The 15706-nt window shown below is 49.2% G+C and overlaps 1 protein-coding gene across 5 annotated transcripts in view; it reads left to right on the top strand.

Annotated features, from left to right (window-relative positions):
• LOC102451467 (neurotrimin) overlaps positions 1 to 15706 on the top strand; it is a 740339-nt gene that overhangs the window by 715166 nt on the left and 9467 nt on the right. For 3 of the 5 annotated variants that reach the window (XM_075909354.2, XM_075909355.2, XM_075909353.2), the window contains one exon: positions 4224 to 4259. The exons of the other annotated variants lie outside the window; for them this stretch is intronic. In XM_075909354.2, the coding sequence (XP_075765469.1) occupies positions 4224 to 4259 (36 nt within the window). The remainder of the gene's footprint in view (positions 1 to 4223; positions 4260 to 15706) is intronic. 5 annotated transcript variants of the gene reach the window in all.

Genomic DNA, 15706 nt, shown 5'->3' with positions numbered 1-15706 from the left:
GATTAAGACACACTGAGGCCCTAAACATGTCGGCTGTGTCTAGACTGGCAAGTTTTTCCGCAAAATCATCTGCTTTTGTGGAAAAACTTGCCAGCTGTCTACACTGGCCGCTTGAATTTCCACAAGAGCACTGACTTCCTACTGTCTGAAATCAGTGCTTCTTGCACAAATACTATGCTGCTCCCGTTTGGGCAAAAGTCAAAAGGGCCAGTGTAGACAGCTCAGATTTGTTTTGCGCAAAAAAGCCCCGATCGCAAAAATGGCGATCGGGGCTTTTTTGCGGAAAAGCGTGTCTAGATTGGCACAGACACTTTTCTGCAAACAGTGCTTTTGCGGAAAAGTGTCCGTGCCAATCTAGATGCTCTTTTCCGCAAATGCTTTTAATGGAAAACTTTTCCGTTAAAAGCATTTGTGGAAAATCATGCCTGTCTAGCCGTAGCCATCGAGTTTAAGAAGCCAAAACAAATGTGCATTATTCTAACAGAAAGGACAATGAAAATAGAAATCATTAAGTTTTATATTTGCCTACATATCAATACAGAGGTGAGGACGCAACTAAAAACTAGTTTTTTGTTTTGTTTTTATTTAGAGGGCCCTCATAATCTGAGGCCTTAAACTGCAGTTTACTTAGCTTGTGCATAAATCCAGCACTGCTTCGAGACAGCAGGGCAAAATTTGGCTCCAGATTGGTCAGGGAGTCCTGTTTCTCTCCCTCCCCCCCCCCTTCCCTGGAGTTTTGTATTTACTGTGTTGGGACTTGGAGCCAAGTGCTGATTTTCATGGTAATGAATGACGCTCAGGTGTGCCCTTCAGGTGTGCTGCCATCAGCCAGGTAGGCTCACGCCTCTGCAACGTCACACAGAGCCAGGGACATCTACAGGAACCAGCCCTGAATCCAGACGGAACGTCTTGTGTTGCAAACCTGAATATCAGGATTGTTTGCTTGAGACACGTGCCAGCCACAGCCACGGCCACAAACCAAACAGACGTGGGCTGACTCCTGGCTATAGCAGGAAGTTACCCCAGACGTTTTGGTTTCTCATGTTTTGGGCTTAACTCTTGGTCAGTTTGGCTGAGTTTCCATTTTGGGTGGGTCAAATCCCAGCTCAAGAGATCCACACCCAGACCGGATTCAGATTTGAATTTGCACAAGTCCCCAAGAGTAGGGATGGAACTTCTGATCCTTATGACAAAGACACGGCCCAGTGAGGGTCTGTCCTTCAGTGTCAGCTTCCAGGTCATATTTTCTGTTACCGCAGCATTAAAAAAAAAATCGAAAGAGAACTTTGCCAAGGGGAGGTGGGGGATGGGGAGTTCGCGCCCTTATCTGGGAGCTGTTTTCTCTACATGCCAGAGCTGTGATTAGAGTGATGCATCCATCTGACACCGCTCACAGTCGGGGAGGACATAATTGCTGCACGCATTTGTCACGCGCCTCCATGCTGTGGGAGCCTGTACCACTGATCAGCAACCGAGTGGGGAGCCAGGCCCTTACCGCCCCCTTTCTGGAGCCCCTCCCAACCAATTCTGTCCCCCCTCCATAGCCAGCTGTCATATGCCGCATCGGTGGCGATACCCAGCCTTTCACAGGCTCCTGTGTCCTACATGCCACCAGCTGAACCGCATCTCATGATGCCAGCCGACCTAACGCTGCACCTGCGCAGCTCACGAAGCCCCGCCCCTGCTAATGATGTCATTGCTCCCTAGGAACTGGCGACAGGCAGGAGCAGAGGGAGAGTTAAGACCAAGTAAGGGACAGAAATCCAGATGGTGTCAGAGCTGGACAAAACACGGGACGGGTCAGAAGGTGATTGGGGGGTGGCTTCATTTCAGGACAGCTGATTTGTCAGAGGTGCTGAGCACAGGCAGCTCTCACGGGCTCCCCCTTTGAAAACTAGCAGTCTGAAGCTGCTAGAGAGGACCCCTGCCAGCATACACCCTGCCGCAGCTTTCTCCAGGCCGCCTTAACACCCATCTCTGGGGTCCCCCCAGCCTTTGGAGAACCCCTCCGCAGTTGTGTCGGGTTGCTGATGAGCTGGGCTGATGGGTTTACACTGCTGCAGTCCACTCTTATTGGTAGGGCTTTGCCAAATTCACGGCCCATTTTGGTCAGTTTCAAGTCATCAGCTGTTTTAAAAATTGTACATTTCATGAGTTCAGCTAGTTACATCTGAAATGTCTCTGTGTTGTAATGGTCGGGATCCTGGCCCAGGAAAGGGGTCGAGGGGGCCGCATGGTTATGGTAGGAGGAGGTTTGCGGCCCTTCTCCCCGTACTTCTTTGCTGCTGGTGGCGGCTGGCTTCAGAGCTGAGCAGCTGGAGGGCGGTGGCTGCGGGCTGGGAGCCCAGCTCTGAAGGCAGAGTTGCTGCCAGCAGCAGCACAGACAGAAGCCGTCGCACTCCAGCTGCACAGCTCGGAAGGGATCAGCACAGAAGTAAGAGTGGCATGGTAAGGTATGACCATCCTTCTGAGCTGCCGCTAGTGGGGTGCGGCCTTCAGAGCTGGGTGGCCGACCAAGAGCTGCTGCCTTTTGGCCATCCAGCTCGGACGACAGTGCAGACAGGTGGCAATACGATGAGCCCCTAAAACAACCTTTCCACCCCCTGTAACTCCCGTTTGTGTCCGGACCCAGTTTGAGAAATGTTGGTCTCCCCTGTGAAATCTGTATAATGTGGTGTAAACGCATGCAACAGCCCGGATTTCACAGAGGAGAGACTAGATTTCGCCGTTCAGGACATGTTTTTCGTGGCCCTCCCTAGTTATTAGCCCCCGAGGAGCAAAACAGTGGGAATGTGCTGAGGCAGCGCTCCCAGTCAGTCATGAGATGGAGTGTGCCGACATGAACAGCGGGGCGGCTGTGAGGTTGGATTTGCTGACGTTGGAGACCTTGAACCTTAAATCCCCTTCAAGCGTAGCGTCCTGCCCTACCGGGGGTGTTCCACTGAGTAACACTGAGTTCCTGTAAAAGTCACAGGTGGGATTGTAACATTCTAGGGCACCAGTCCAGCGGGGGGGAGGGGGGAGGGGGGTTTGTGTCAATGCAGGGATTCACCTGCCTGCATCGGCGGGGCCCTAGTACAGTATATAACATCCCTGCAGCTATCAAATCTGTGTCATGCTTCAGCCCCCATCCACAATCCTTAGTGCCTGTTGTATAACACAGCCTTGCGAAACACTGGGGCTGTGTCTAGACTGGCAAGTTTTTCCGCATAAGCGGCTGCTTTTGCGGAAAAACTTGCCAGCTGTCTACACTGGCCGCTTGATTTTGCGCAAAAGCACTGACTTTCTACTGTCTGAAATCAGTGCTTCTTGTGCAAATACTATGCTGCTCCCGTTTGGGCAAAAGCCCTTTTCCAGAAATGTTTTGCGCAACAGGGCCAGTGTAGACAGCTGAAAACTGTTTTGCGCAAAAAAGCCCTGATGGCGAAAATGGCGATCGGGGCTTTCTTGCGCAAAACCGCGTCTAGATTGGCACAGATGCTTTTCCGCAAAAAGTGCTTTTGTGGAAAACCGTCCGTGCCAATCTAGACGCTCTTTTCCGCAAATGCTTTTAACGGAAAAACTTTTCCGTTAAAAGCATTTGTGGAAAATCATGCCAGTCTAGACGGAGCCTGGGTGTCTAGGGGTGTGGACTTCATTCTGATGAGCATAGTGTTAGTTTTTCATTTTCACCGTGGTGGAAAGGGCGAGCATGGAGATGCTGCAATTGGGTTGGTCCATTTCCAGAAAGGCAGTTTGGCCTAGTGGGCAGTGCCCTGGGGTGTGAGTCAGGAGAGCTGGAGCTCTGCCACGGCCTTGATATGTGGATTCGGGCAAGTCTCTCCCCACCTCTAGCCCTCAATTCCCCCTTCCCTTTGTCTAGCCCAATGGTCAGTGCTTCAGGACAGGAATAGCTCTCACTGTGTTTGCCCAGCGCCTGACACACCGGTCGCGGCTGGGGCCTGCAGGCATTTCTATAACAACAGCCGCCCCTTTGCAAGGCTGCCAGGATGTTATTTATTATTTTGAACTCAAGGGACCATCATTCCTTCAATTACCCATGATTCATTTCACTCACTTCAAAACGGCCTGCTGCTCCCTGGACCCACCCTTCCGCCTTTTCCATGGTACCTCCACATCTCCCATTGCCCCTCTTCTTCACATGTCACAGTGCTCGTGGCGGGGGATGTGAACTATAATTTTTTTGTCATTTTTCTCTTCCATCATTTCCTCCCCCCGTTTAGAAATAAGTGAGCCCACAAGCTCAACCTTGTTCCAAGGTCAGTATTGGTCTTGCTGTCTGTCACATGCGCTGTCCCTCCCCTGCCTGTAACCTTTGCCTGCTCTTGCACTGCCTGTGTCCCTGTCTGACAACATGCATGGAGCACAGTCCTGCTTCCCAGACGGGCAGCCGGAGAGGATGCAGGTAGACCGGCTGTGACTGACCCCCTGGAATTTGTCTCCTCCATAAATAATGTGGCTTAAACTCGATCCACTCGTCCTGTCAACCCAGAATTCCTTTTGAGGAGGCGCAAAACAAAGTTCCGCGTCGTCTCTTGCTGGAGCTTGCACCCAGAGTCCTTGTCCAATAGGATATAAATCCAGTTTGCAATCTTCTGCTTCAGAGGGTTGCAGCTAGGGCCTTTCCACACTGCGTATCTCTCAGGGACCTGCCCAGATCTGCATTGGGGTTGTAGACCCATTTTTCATAGAGTGTGTCTACACAGCAAAGTTATTTCGGAATAACGGCCATTACTCCGAAATAACAATGTGAGTGTCTACTCAGCAACTCAAATAATTTCGAAATAACGGACGGCTTACTCCAACTTCTGTAAACCTCATTTTACGAAGAATAGCGCCTATTCCGAAATAGCTGTTTCGAAATAAGGCGTGTCTAGATGCTGCACTTCTGCTATTTCGAAATAGCCCCTCGCTAAGTTATTCCTCCTGGGGCTCTAAATCAAGATAGCACATCTACATTAGGGAAGCCGGCCTCGGATTCATTTTGAGGCTTCCCTGCAGTGTAGACGTGCTATTTCGAAATAAGCTATTTCAGACTAACTATTCCGGAGTAGCTTATTCCGAAAGAACTGCAGCGTTGACGTAGCCATACAGTCTTCCTTGTGGCTTCTCACCACACAGAAGGACGTTTACAACGGTGCGACATGTAGTCATGGTGCTCACGTGAGGACGAATGGGGATTGTGTGGTGAAGAGCCCATGCATGGCACACATTGTTTCCGATCGGGCCAGTGAAGGCTCGGCTGAGAGATGTACAGCAATAAGTCAACCTGCAATTGCTGTAAACTCTGACTCAGGAGCATTCTTAGGCCTGGCTGGGAATCAGATGCAAATTGGGAGCAATGCACCCGATCTCTGGACAGGGAAGGGCTAGAGCAGAGCCGGCTTGAGGATTCGGGGAGCCTCTAATGAGGTTATTTTTGGAGGGTCCCCAACTTTTTAATCTCCCCTTTTCTCTTGCCATCTCCTCCACTCAGGGTGAAGCCAGGGTCTGGAAGATTTCCTCCCTGCTATAGGATTGGCCTCTGGTGTTTGACCTGCTGGCTCTGGCTAAAACAATGCAGATCTAGCAGTGCACTGGTAGGCACGTGCTGCAGTAACTTTGGGACTGACTGTTCTGTGAACAGAATCCCCCTTGGCTTTATCTTTGACCGCTCCCCCATGGCAGCTGTGCCTATGGGCGGCTCACCATCCCCATCCTCAGCCCTCCGAGGCAGCTACCAGGGGAATCCCCAGGGGACACCGCATGGTTTGCTGTGAGGCTATATCGGAGTGTAGTGCAGCAGGGGATCTAGCATCAGGAGATGCTTGGTGAGGCCACACCTGGAGTATTGTGCCCAATTCCGGGCCCCCCACTACAGAAAGGACGTGGACGCATTGGAGAGGGTCCAGGGAAGGATGACTAAAATGCTGAGGGGGCTGGAGCACATGACCTACGATGGGAGGCTGAGAGATTTGGGCTTGTTTAGTATGCGGAAGCGAAGAGTGAGGGGGGATTTGAGAGCAGCCTTCAACTTCCTGAAGGGAGGTTCCAAAGAGGGTGGAGAGAGGCTGTTCTCAGTGGTGACGGATGGCAGGACAAGGAGCAATAGTCTCAAGTTGCAGTGGGGGAGGTCTAGGTTGGATATTAGGAAAAACTATTTCCCTAAGAGGGCGGGGGAGCACTGGGATGGGTTCCCTAGGGAGGGGGTGCAATTTCCATCCCTAAAGATTTTAAGTCTCAGCTTGACAGGGCCCTGGCTGGGTTGATTTAATTGGGATTGTCCTGCCTTGGGTAGGGGGCTGGACTCGATGACCTCCTGAGGGCTCTTCCAGCTCTATGATTCCGTGTGAAAGGAGAAGCAGCTGTAGGAGTGAGCATCCTCTGAGCAGGGCACTGGGCCAGCAGAAACGATCCCCGCAGGATTCCAGTGATTCCAGCCAGCCAGGCCCCTCCATTTATGACATGGTCCAAATCACCAAGGGAAGGGATTGTGGAGCAAAACGTCCCCCTTACTCCATGGATTTCTTAACAACAACAAAATACTCGGTACCAATACCAGGAAATGATTGTGGTGCCTTTATCTGCATCCCTCCTGCTCTCACAGTGGCTACAGAGACACGGTCGCCTCATGCTCACACGTGGAGGCATTTATTAACTCAGCCCTTCATCCCCTTTTGTTTTTTTCTGTTTGTCTCCTGCATGCCTGGCCAACGCCTCTCTCCACTTCATGCCTCCTTCCATTCTGCCATGTAAGTACCCGCCAGCCCTAACAACCCGCCTTCATTCTACTAAGCCCCTTCGTGTGCTTATTGGGGGAATCGGGAGGTGTCAGGGAGATGGAAACAATGCCTCGTCGCAGAAGCCAGCCAGCTCTTGCCCAGAGACATGCTAGATGCATGGGCAGGCCTGGAGGTAGAATACATACACGCTGAGCCATGGTAGATGGAGACAGGTAAAGTATCGTGATGCTGTGGGTGAACACAATAGATATGGGAGTCTCGACCTGGGGTTGTGATTAGGTGTAGGTGGGTTGTGACTAGCCATATTGCTAAATGCAGACAGTCCTAGCTAGACCCTTGCCAGATGGGAGCAGAGTCCTAGAATGAGAAGTTTCCCAGTTTCCGGTAGGAGCAGGTTGAGAACTACTGGAATAGATGGATGAATGACACAGGCGTGGTGGCAGTGAATGGTTTGTACATGGATGCAGTGGATAGACACCTTGATGTATGTGACGTGTACATACCGATGCAGGGAAGGAGGCGTATGAGGGGCAGATGGATGCAATACACAGATGGAGACTGGATGTAGCTATTGATAAGCTGTTTGCAGATAACACAGCTCTGCGGAGAGTGCAGGGTTAACATCTTGCAGTCCTGGTCCCTGGGTCTAACCATTTGAGCTGAGCAGAAGGGGAGATCGGAGAGCAGTCCCGCTGTGGACGCTTGGGGATATATTTGCCAGCCATTTGTCCTCTGCAGCGATACCATGAGCTCGGTGCCACCGTGGCTGCAGAATCACAGGTGACGTGTACCCATGTGAGCCTTCCCTTTGACCGCAGTAGGATTCCTAGACACGCCCCAGGTTGTGCTGGACACCGGGGGCCGGATCTATTCCTGGATTAACTCCGCTGCCTGCTGGGGGAGCAAACGGGGCTGACGTTCACGCACAGACATAGAAATCCGCAGAGCTGAGCCGGCAGAAGACGGTAATCCCACCAGAGTTTGACGGCGGCATTTACCTAGACCCTTCCAGACCAGCTTGTTGAATTGCTCCGCATGCAGTCCAGTTTTGTGAACTCCTGGGCCTGATTCACCGCTCCCATACCCTAGACTGGCGTGGTGGTGTATCAGTTCTGGCGTGTTTGCCATGATCATAAATGGGAGCCAGAGACCAGCAGTATCCATGGATGCCCTGGGTTTTCTTTAGCTCCTTTTATTCTCAGATGCAGATCACACCCATCATAGTCTCATAGCTCCCAGCACCACATTCAGCCTTCAAGGCTATGCCGCAGCTTCAGCTAGATGTGGCACAAGGCTGGCTAATGGGACCCAGCTGCTCCTGCACTCTGAATACCATGAGCAAACTCATTTGTGGGTGGAAATCAAGTGGCGGGTGTGGACCCGAGTTATCTCCGGGATCTCTTCTCCCCGTGTGCACCACGAGGACTGTGTTTGTCAGGAACGGCGGCAGTGGTGAAGCTCGGGGTGTCGAAGGCGGGATCGTCTCTGTAGCAGGTACTTGTCATGGAGTTGGTTTCCCCAGAAATACTTCTCAACCTGGGCCTGGCCACGCTTAGAACACGGGGCCAGATGCGCCTCTCTGCTCAGGCCTTCCTAGACGGGTGGGCCCTAGAATCTCAGCCTGCAGCTTAGGAGTCGTTGCCTTTCAGCTGATCTGTGTTCTGGTCACAGAGACTCCCGCTGGGAAAGAGGGTGAGCTAGGAATCCACCACTGCTGTCTTACAACACAGCCCGTGTGTGCGTCGAGAGTCCCTGGCCTCTGAGAGCCAGAGTACATGAGCGGATAATGGAGGGAGTGCCACTCCCAGACAGAGCGGTGTGCCATTGAATCTTCTGTCCTTTCTCAGGACTGGTCTGTGCTGGGAACTTGCATAGCTACGTCTCTCCAGCATGTGAAAGATCCATGCTCCGGTGTGTGGCCTGAAGCAGCAGATCTGACCTAGGCAATTCCTGATATATAGAATCCTAGGTCAGGAAGAGACCTCAGGAGTCATCGAGTCCAGCCCCCTGCCCACAGCAGGACCAACCCAACTCAATCAACCCAGCCAGAGTTTTCTCAAGCCAGAATTAAAAAACCTCTAAGGGTGGAGATTCCACCCCCTCCCTAGGGAACCCATCCCAGTGCTTCCCCACCCTCCTCGGGAAATAGTTTGCTATCTTCTTCAAGGTCCCAGAAGTTACTGTTCAAGTAAAGGTACTGAATAGGAGATTTTTGCTCTGCCACGCACCATTCCAGGCACACACCGACCATCGGCAGGGAGCTAAGGGGGAATGCACAATACTGTAGCATCTTGGGCCTGAGCCCGACTCGCTCTTGGAGTGTTCTCTGCAGGAACATTCGCAGCTCCCTGAGCCAGGCGGCCGCCAGCTCACTGCCTTGCTCATTCCCCACAGAGTCTTTTATCCCCCAGGCATTAAGCTGGCTTTTGATGGTATCAGCACTCGGTAAAAGTTCTGCTGATTAACTTCGGAAAGACTCACAGCGATCATCAAGCCAATTTATTAGTGAATATGGGACTGGAGTAAAACTCCTGACACCGCCTGGGAACAACTGCAAAAAGAAGTGGCTATCAAAGACAAGCTCAGCGTCCCCCAAGGATTATGGGGAGTCACTTAGCAGCTGGACTTCCAGTTTGTAGCACCCGTAGGCAGAGCACGTGCCAGGAAATGTGCTAGGCTTTCTGCTACAAAGCTGCATCTTCTGGGCTTTTGTAGGGGGTGGGGGGCATGGATACCCCAATAGTGAATCTTTCTACATGGAATCTGCAAGACTGGCAAAAAGATATTGGCTGCAGGAGCAGCAAGAGATTGTTTTTCCTGTCTTAACTCTGCTAGAGAAGCAAGAGCACATGCAGGCCAGGAGCCTCGGTCCTGCCGCTGGACATGGTGAGATGCCTGAATGTCACATCTGTGTGGCCTTCTTCCAGGTGGCAGGTTTAAAACAAACAGAAGGAAGTTTTTCTACACTCAGCACACAATCAACCCGTGGAACTCCTCGCCAGAGGATGTTGTGAAGACCAGGACCTTAACAAGGTTCAAAAAAGAGCTAGATAAATTCATGGAGGTTAGGTCCGTCAATGGCTATTAGCCAGGATGGGTAGGAATGGTGTCCCTAGCCTCCGTTTGTCCGGAAATGGGTGACAAGGGAGGGATCACGTGAGGATTACGTCCCTCTGGGACATCTGGCATTTGGCCACTGTCGGCAGACAGGACATAGGGCTAGATGGACCGTTGATCTGACCCAGTGTGGCCATTCGGATGTTCTTAAGGCTCTCGCACGCAGCGTGCGACGACCTGTGGCGGCACCGTGACACAAGCATGTTTCCTGTCTACAAAGGGGAAAAAAACGGGATTTTTTGTAGACAGGAAATTCTTTGTAGACAGGAAATTTAATCGGGGATTCCAGATTAAATGAACACACTGGGGGGAGGGGCGGATTGTTCAGTAAAACCAAAAGCTCTGAGGTGATGGCGCAGCCTGGCAAAGCACACGGCCGAGTTCCCGTCTCCATCGGGGAGGGCCTGTGCCTCGGGGGTGATTTTCGAAACGTTTTACAGATGTGGAGAACAGGGCGGGCGCATCCGTCCCCCTAGTGGGCCTGTTCCATCTCTCCCACCTCAGTGAAAGGGGAACATTCCCTCGCAGAAGGCTCACTCTACGTTCTGCCCTCGGGGAGCAGGAAAACAGGCTCCCCACAGCCCCTCCACCGCCAGGGAAGCAACGTGGGCTTCTGGGGAAATGTGACACCTCTGTCATCCTGCAGTTTTCATGTGCCACTCAGCAGAGCTGCATGCGGTCCTGTCACCCCCTCCCCCGGCAGTCGGAGCCATCAGGACTTCAAAGGCATAGAAGCAAGTGGCATAATGAGAAGAAGGAATGGTGGTTGCTATAGCACCAGTCCCTCTCCCCCCACCGGACTGAGGTTATTCTGATGATCGCTGACAGGTGTTTTCCTCCCCTGTTCTTAAACATCTCCTAGGATGGAGATCCTACAGGCTCTTTATGTAATTTGTTCCAGGGCTCAACCACCCTGGCAGCTAGGAAGTTTTTAGTCATGTCTAACTCTCCCTCCCTGCGCTTTAAGTCCATTATTTCCTGTCCTCTCCGCAGTGGATCAGGAGTGCAGCTTATCACTTTCCTCTCTATTGCAACTTTTTGCATTCATGCACTAGTGGTTTTCAGCCACGAAAGCTGATACCCAAATAAATCTGTGAGTCTTTAAGATACCACGGGAATCCTTGTTATTTTTGCAGATACAAACTAACACGGCTACTCCCCTCCTTCCCCCCGCGAGACTTTACATTCACAAATACTGTTACCACTTCCCCTCTTAGTCTTCTCTTCTCCAGACTAAACAAACCCAATCCTGGGTCCCAGACCTTTAACAACTTTTGCTGCTCTGCTCTGAGCTTTCTCCACCGTGTCCATAACCACCTCAAACTTCGTCCCCAGAACTGGACACGGTCCAGTTGAGGCATTATCTGCAGAGTGGGAAAATGACTTGCTTGCAACACTCTTGCTAGTACATCCCAGCACGATGTTCGCTTTCCCCCCAACGCTGTTGGTTCCTATTTAATTTGTGATCTGTTCTCAAACTCTTTTCGGCAGTATTCCTGTCTAAGCAGTCATTTCCCACTGGGTAGTTTGGCAGGTGATTATTCTTTCCGATTTTGCATTTGTTCTTCTTGAATTCCATCCTGTTTATTCCAGACCATTCCTCCAGTTTGTCAAGATCATTCTGAATTCCATTTGTCTTCAAACCTCATTCCTTAATTCTCTGGCATTTGTGAATTTCACGCTGTAGAAGCCTTGATTTCTGTGGCCTTTACGTCAGACCCTAGAATCAGAGAATTCCCTTTGTCCGCTAAGATGTTGGCCTTCTGTCCACTTTGTTTGAGGGCCACAATTCCTTGCTTTAGCATCAGCCAAGCAAGATGGGACCCATATTTTTGTCTTTCCACTTGCCAGTGGGCATGGACTTTTTGAGTTGTCGTTTCAGGTTGGGTAACAAAAGACCTGCACAGACGTCTTCAGAGGGCCCATTGAAGAAAAAATTGCTCAGCCTAACAGAGTGTAAGTTCCATCACCAATTAGAAACTGGGAAATGTTCTTTGTTTCAAGTTTGTCAGTTACAGCACCCTTGGGGATTCCAAGGCTCTGGACGGAGATGGCTAGCTCACTGCAAAGAGATCTGATATTTGAGAAGAGGTATTAAATCCCTAAGAAGGAATTTGTCAGCCTAATTAGAGAGGGTAGTCAGCTGTTCTTTACAGGAGCGCATGGTCCATTCTGGAACATAGACCCTACACGGTGACCCTAAATACTGCAAAGTGGGTCGAGAGAACTAGAGGGACTTCTCCACATCCAGCAGCTTCATATTCTTCACCAACTAGTTTGTTCTTTCTCTAGCACAAGGGATACTACAGATCCAAAGCTCCAGACTCATGGAAGTTTGGATCCAAATCTGGTTTATGCATCCGTGCCTATCTCTAGCACTAATCATGGATGGTTTTTTTTAACCTGCATAAAATAGTTCTTGTATTGCTGAGTGTTTAAAAAAGTTTGCTGTTTCAGTTGTACACATTCAGAGTTTTTACCACGCTGTTAAACAGTCATTAGAGCTGCCTGAAAATGGTGTCTTTCAGCCTCTCACTTACCAGGTTTCCAGGTTAATCAGTGTCACAAGCGACACAGCTTTTCAGTCAGAGGTACACCTCCAGCACAATTAACTGTTTGTGTGCCCGGGCGGGGAAGGCCGTTAAATGTGTGTTTCCCAGAGTATTCATCATGAGACGTGCTCCTTCCTGGTGCACCCTGGGGATGAAACTTACTCAGGATTTACACAGAATTTCCTTTGGAATTTCCCCTGGCAGAGGGGTCACATAGCAGAAAATCCACTGGCTGGACAAGGTTGCCTTTGCAACGAAGTAGACAACTTCTCTTGCGCTTGGGATGGGGCAGGATTGTAAGGCCAGCTCAAACCAAGCACTAGTGATCCACATGGGAGCTGGAGTTTGGCTGATTCAACCCCTCCCTCATGAAATGCCCAGAGCGGGTGTCTGGTGAACTGAACGGTGTACTGGTGCATCCCCCTACAGCTATGCAGAGACGCTCCATTTGCATCTCTCTGTGTCTGGTTTCCCGGATCTGTCCTCGGGCAGTGGGGCTGAATGAAACAGGTGCTGGTAGGCTACACGCACCGCTTATGTAAAATCCCACAGTGACATCCACACAGGGATGAATTGCAGACACAGGGCTGAAAATGCATGGTGAAATGTCTTGATCGCCCATTTGATTAAAAACCACATGGGCCAATCATGAAGCCCTTAATTAGGTCAATCTCCTATTGAATGAGGGCAGACGGAAAGAGAGGATAATTTTGTGGTTAAGGCATTAAATTGGAACGGAAGAAACCCGAGTTGTCGTGCTAACTCTGCAGGGCTCACTGTGTGACTTTGATCTGGTCACTTAAGATGATTTGTTCAAAGCCGCTGAAGGGAATAAATTCACAATTCTGATGAATTTTAACTAATTAATTTTAAAGATTTGCATGCATCTAAATCCCCTAGCGAACTTTGAAAGTTTCAGACATAATGTGTGTGCCTCAGTTTCCCCACAAAGGTTGTGTCTGCACTTGCACTTAATGACAAAACTTTTATCATTCACGGGTGCATAATCCCTCCCCATGGGAATGACAAAGTGTTGCCAGGACAAGTGCAATTGTGAATGCTGCTTTCTCGGCAGGAGCGCACTCCTGCTAGCAAAGTGAAACACGCTGGTTGGGGATGGAAGTATTTTGTCAGAGAGCCGACAAAAATCATTCACATGCACCGACTTTTAGTGACAGGGCTGTGTCAACACAGCCTTGGTGATAAAAGCTGCAAAGGGTAGACATACCCTTAGAAACATCATCTTTCCCCTCCCTTGCCCTTTGTCTGTCTTGTCTATTTAGATTGTCAATCCCACCAGTGGGAATTCTCTCTTATAGACACGGTCAGACACAGATCTCAGTCGGGGGCTTCCAAATGATACTGTAACACAAATGCAAAATAACAGTAAGGATTGGAGGGCCCTCTTCTATTTGAATGGCTAAAAAAATAAGCTCTTTCAGGGATGGTCTCTATTGCAAAGTCAGGTTGACTTAACTACATCGCTCTGGGATGTGAAAAATCTCATGACATATGTGTGATGTAATGTAAATGAAATATACTCCAGTGTAGACACCGCATCAGCTTTTGTTATTTTGCTTAGGATTGATGACGGGATAACAGAGCTGTAGATGAGAATCATCCTGCTTTTCTTTACTGAATATTGGGATGTGCACTCATTCACTCTTCTTAAACTTCTCTAGTATGCCAGAATTTATTACAACTTAACATCAGTGGGCCAGACAACCCCTCTGCCAGCTCTTTTTAGACTCTTGAATGCAAGTTTTCTGGACCTACTGACTTTATAATATTATATTCCTAGTGATGATTGTTCAATAGCCTCATTAGTTGCCAATGATCTAGAAAGTACTTCATCGTCCACATGTGATACAGTACATCATCCTGCTTCTTTCCAAATTGAGAACACAAATACGTATTGAACACTTTCGCCTCACTGACAAATGTACAGTTTCTATCTAGTATTGGAACTGTGTCATTTGTAGGAGTTATTTTATTCTTTATATCCATTAAAAAATTCCTTATTGTCCTTAGCCATGCAACCCGTGGCATTTTCTTGTCTTTAGCTTCCCCTATCAGTTTTCTGCACATCATAACTTCTAACTTATATTTCTTGCTGTATACTTTTACTTTTCCTATATATATATATATAAATTTTAATTGCTGCCTTCACTTTGCCATTGAACAACGATGGGCTTTTAGACAAACTTGTCCTCTCTCTTGATGGCAGAACCATGACTTTTTGTCCCTCTAATAAAATCTTCTTAAATAGCTCTCAATTTTTATTCACATTTTATTGTTTAATTTTTTTCTTCACAGTCAGTTTTGCTCATCATTTTCCTCAGCTTTGGAAAATTAGCCCTTTTGAAGCACCAAGTTTATATATATTACTGTTAGGGACTGTCTACTTTTGCCCATATTGAATGTATTCAGGTCTGATCACTGGTCCCTAGGCAACCACTAACTTCCAGTCCAGTGATTAATTCATCTTTATCTGTCATAATGAAGTCCAAAATAGACTTACCTTGTGTTGGGTGCACTACCTTTGTGTTAGAAAATTATTATCTAGAATTTTTAGAAGCTCTAATGATACTTTATTACTAGCTGCATGAAATCTGCAGCCTATGCCTCCTAAATTGACGTCTCCCAGGACGACACGATTTTTCTTTCCACTCTTTACAGACAGGTACTTAAGAAGTAGCTCACCAGGCACTATGGTTTAATTTGGAGGTTGATTACATACCACTATCCTGTCTGGTACCTAGCACATTGATCCAAAACCCTGCGGCTCTGTGTTATCGATACAGGTTGTACCTCTCTAGTCCGGCACCCTCAGGACCTGGCCGGTGCCAAATTAGAGAATTTGCTTAACCACAAGAGGACAATATTGTCTAGCAGTATTACAACACTTCCACGGCTCACTGGGCTCTTAGAAGACTTCCAGGGGTAAATTAGAGCTAAATGACGGCACAGAACACTAAGGCTGTATCTAGACTACATGCCTCTGTCGGCAGAGGCATGTAGAGTAGACAGATCAGCAAAGGCAAATGAAGCTGTGATTTAAATGATCGCGGCTTCATTTACATTTACATGGCTGCCGCGCTGAGCTGACAAACAGCTAATCAGCTGTTTGTCGGCTCTCGCGCTAGTCCGGACGTTCCCCCTGTCGACATCAAAGCCCTTTGTGGGCAGCCCCGTTATTCCTCGTGGAATGAGGTTTACCGGGGCTGCTGACAAAGGGCTTTGGTGTCAACAGGGGGAACGTCCAGACTAGCGCGCGAGCCGACAAACAGCTGATCAGCTGTTTGTCAGCTCAGC

The sequence above is a fragment of the Pelodiscus sinensis genome, chromosome 25 (assembly GCF_052426305.1).
Source record: "Pelodiscus sinensis isolate ZL-2025 chromosome 25, ASM5242630v1, whole genome shotgun sequence".
Classification (NCBI taxonomy): domain Eukaryota; kingdom Metazoa; phylum Chordata; order Testudines; family Trionychidae; genus Pelodiscus; species Pelodiscus sinensis.
This window is presented reverse-complemented; position numbering and strand designations above follow the sequence as displayed.